The following is a 4,028-nucleotide window of genomic DNA, read 5'->3' on the forward strand; positions in this document are numbered from 1 at the left end:
GAGAGAGAGAGAGAGAGAGAGAGAGAGAGAGAGAGAGAGAGAGAGAGAGAGAGAGAGTAGTAGGCATGGAACAAATAGGTGTGAAGAAAGATGAGCAGACAGAGGAAGATGGTGACAGGACAAGATGTCAAGCAGCATGTTTATAGAGTCTGTCCTTGTCCTTACCAGAATCAGTGGAGTTTCTTGAGATGTAGGTAGATCCCATTTTTGGACTTCAGCACAAGTCGGGCTAAGGGCATGGGGACCCTGGTAGGATCTGGCAGTAGCTCGAAGCGGAGCAGTGTCAGGGCCACAATCACCTTCATCTCACTCATAGCAAATTGTTTCCCAATGCAGTTCCTGGGTCAGAAAGGGACAATACAACTCATTAGCCTCTCACCTCTTTTAAGGGTTGACTCTTGAAACAACCCAGAACAACATTCAGGGCCTACTGTCACAGGTTCAGTCTAACAGCTGTGACTACAGGTCATACATACTTTCACCCTAGGTCTTGGCTCTCCTGAATTTTTGACATAGCCTCAACATTTTTCAAGGCCACTTTGACCCTACTTCTTTTAGTGATATGAAATCTGTTAGGCCAGCATTTTAAGGACTAGAGGTCAAACTTATGGATAATTTAATATGTTAATCCTTGCTTAGTTTACTCCATTCAGGGAGATCTAGCACATAGCTTCCACAGAGTGGAATCAGATTATCAGTAGAAAAGTTCCTACAGGAAGACTGTGTTGAGGATCTTCAAGTGGCTGCCCCATCTGCTTCCTAATTAGGGTAGCCCACCTCCTTAATCCAGCATCATCTATAGACTTCTAACTCTACTTTAGAAATGTTTGCAATTCCTTCTTCAGTTTCCTTTCCTGGTCTTCTTTGGTCTCCCTGACCCTCCTTCTGAGCTCACCCTCTATACCTCATCAAGGTAAGGCTGTGTTCAGTGCCTAGTTGCCTCTTCAGGTTACATATCCCCAGTGTAGTGAGTCACAGATAAGGTCATTCCCATTGATTCTTGGGCTCTTCCTGTGTCCCAGGTCTATGTCTCATTGTGGAGATGCCCCCTACCTCCTCACCCAAATCAGTTTCAAATACCCATTCATTTTCATGGCCAACTAGCCATCTCTCCTGATGGCTAGTTCTTCTCCACACCTGATCCTCAACCCTTTTTACCCTCTTCATCCTCCCTCCTAGTTCCCCCCTCCATCTGCTTCTTATGACTATTTTATTCCTCCTTCTAAGTAAAATTCTCTGTCATTTGGGCCTTTCTTCTTGATGAGCTTTGCCATTGCCTGTATGTGAGATATGTTCTTCTAGCTGGCCTGCTTTGTCTGGCCTCAGTGGGAGAGGAAGTGCTTAGTTTCACAGAGACTTGAAGTGCCAGAGTTGAGGGGGGCTACTCAGGGCGACCCCCACCTGCTCAGATGTGAGGGGAAGGGGGAAGGGGGAAGGGGGAAGGGGGAAGAATTGTGGGAGGGATGACTGGAAGGGAGTCAGTGAGTGGGATATAAAGTGAATAAGTAAAAAGAAAATTAAACAATTCATACCAAAACAACAAATTCCTAGCTGCAGCTCTATCCTCTTCTGGCTGTTGCTCTCATCTCTTTCCTGCCTCTCCCACTTCCTACTTAAGATCAAACTGTTGTGGTGTTTGAGCATGTCTCCTCTGCCTCCACTCCCCCACCCCACCCCTAGGCTTCATATTTCCAAAGCTCAGCTCAATGAGTAGCTAGCTGGCTCTTAGTGTTTCATGACTGTCCCTGTTCCTCCTAAGTGCCATATTCAAGGGCATGCCACAATCAGGGCATGGGATGATGACAGGAACATGGAATGTTCTGCAACCTGCTAAGTGGGCAAGTGAAAGAATGGAGGATGAATATATTTTAATTGCAGATATATTTTTCTTTGTAGATGACAGTTTTGAACTCTTAGAGGCAGGAAGGGATAGTATCACTATTCCTATGTTTTTATGTAGCATTTCACCTGACACATAGGAGTGGTTTAAACTTTATTTTACATTTGAAATAATTATTTTTTCTTGGTTCTTAAAATTTAATTTATTTGAATTTAAGGAATGAAAAATATATAATGAAATACAACAAAAATTAATTACCTTCAGATTAAAGCAAGCTGTGGAAACCTATGACTGAATCCCAGTACTTGGGAAGTAGAGGGAGAGAGACCATGAGCTCCAGACAAGCCTGAGACTCTGTCTTAGAAAGCATCAGCAGAAGCATGGTTTGTTCCAACTTAAGCTGAGTTGCCCAATACTCTCCTGTCTTCTAGTGGCAGAGACATGGCTTGCAGTGAGTGGCAAGCAGAGCATTCAATCCTGAAGTACACCAAGTGTGTGTGCATAGCCTGTGCTTCAAAGAACAACTTACTTATAACCTGTTCTGTGACAGCTGATTTGCCACTTCATGAATTCATGAAACCTTCTTCTGTACCACCTTTGAAAGCTTACAGTGAGTCAGGTCCCAAGGGACAATTTCCCTAGAAGGCATCAGAAAGTCTTTGTCCAGTTCAGGAGCTATTTCAACTCACTAGAGACATTAAAAACTGCTATGTTATATGTAAAACAGAGGATTTACTTAAAAGCAGACTAATCTCCTCCTCTATAACGCCTTTTGTCTGAAATTAGACTACATAGCCTCTACTTGTAAATTTGAGGAATATACATTATCTGTCAAGTTTTGGTCATTGGGCAACTGCAAGAGATGTGAGTATCAACATCGATTCAAAAATTCTGTTAGGAAAGAGTGCAAACGTGGGATCAGCATATCCTGGTATGAACCTTGCCTCAAATGACCCACTGTAACACTCTACGTATCTCATTGAACAGCTGCCTCAAATGAACCACTGTAACACTTCACATATCTCATTGGATAGTTGCTTGCATGTTATTGGCAGGCAGGCATGCAAGCAAATGAATTACTTGCACAATGATTCCGAAATAAAGAACTACCTAGGAATGGTGATGGGTCAAGTTGAGGTATGGAAAAGACACTTTTTTAAAGTGCCCTAAAATTAGACAAGGTGGACACCTAAAGTTAAAATCACTTAAAATAAAATCAATGTAAAGTCCTGCCCTTAAGGAGAGGAAAATATCAGAACACATGCAAGTGAATGGCAACCACTGACATAAATTTGTTTGACCAATTGATTGATGTATTCATAGTGTGTCCTGATGTGCTACACTCCTTTAGTGCACAGAAACATCCTCAAGAAGCTCCTCCCCCTCCCATAGCCACCTATCAGGATGTACCTGGGGATGTCATATATGCAGGAGACCAAAAACAAGGTATGCTGCAAATATTCTCCACAGTATATTCCATCATCATATACAAGATGTCTCACCTGGCTCCTCCTGAGAAGGGCAGGAATGAATGGCTGTGTCGGGGAGTGTCTGGTGCAAACCTGGAAGGGTCAAACAACTGCAGGGAGACAGCACCTCAGTTAGAACAGGTAGAGGTCAATGGCAACCCACAAGGGGACAATATGCCCAGAGGTGGGAACAATAGGAGGTATATATTGGTCTTGAGACCAACTTCTCTGCCCTCTGTGGGGGACTCCTACCTCTGGGTTTGGCCACACCTTCGGGTTGTGGTGGAGACCATAAATGAAGAGTGTGACCTGGACACCTGTAGGGGAAGATACGAATATGTGAGAAGATGGGTTACACCCAGGGGTAACTCCTTGGTTCATGAGACAGCAAGGGATGATATGCCCGCACAAGATACTTGGGTGCTATAGAACATCACTTTCTGCACATGTGCATGAGTTGGGAAAAAACTTGAGGCACCAGTGAGGAGTATAAAAAATGGAGTGTAAGAGAGAGAAGCAAGAAAGATGAACCTGGACAACCCTCTTCCGGTCAGAAAAGCACCTGGGCAGCTGGGGCGCAGGGTCTGCTGACACTCGCCAGCTGCCCACAACACCCGCCACAGGATTAGTTAGGGAAGCAGAAAACCGGCCTGAGTAGGGCCACAAGCCTCTTCCGGTCTGACCAGCACCGGGGTAGCTAGGGCGCGGGGTCGGCTGCC

The 4,028-nt window shown here is 44.6% G+C and overlaps 1 protein-coding gene across 1 annotated transcript in view; it reads right to left on the reverse strand.

Moving 5' to 3' along the window:
* Nucleotides 1-3,777, reverse strand: part of LOC110289060 (cytochrome P450 4A10-like) — a 4,605-nt gene extending 828 nt beyond the window's left edge. Inside the window, exons 1-3 of the mRNA XM_021155262.2 lie at nucleotides 3,562-3,777; nucleotides 3,343-3,419; nucleotides 166-339 (exon numbers count right to left, since the gene is read on the reverse strand). Coding sequence (XP_021010921.1) covers nucleotides 171-339; nucleotides 3,343-3,419; nucleotides 3,562-3,690 — 375 coding nt within the window. The 5' untranslated portion in view covers nucleotides 3,691-3,777 and the 3' untranslated portion in view covers nucleotides 166-170. The remainder of the gene's footprint in view (nucleotides 1-165; nucleotides 340-3,342; nucleotides 3,420-3,561) is intronic.
* Nucleotides 3,778-4,028: the final 251 nt, after the last annotated feature.

This window comes from Mus caroli, unplaced genomic scaffold (assembly GCF_900094665.2).
Source record: "Mus caroli unplaced genomic scaffold, CAROLI_EIJ_v1.1 scaffold_22895_1, whole genome shotgun sequence".
NCBI lineage: Eukaryota > Metazoa > Chordata > Mammalia > Rodentia > Muridae > Mus > Mus caroli.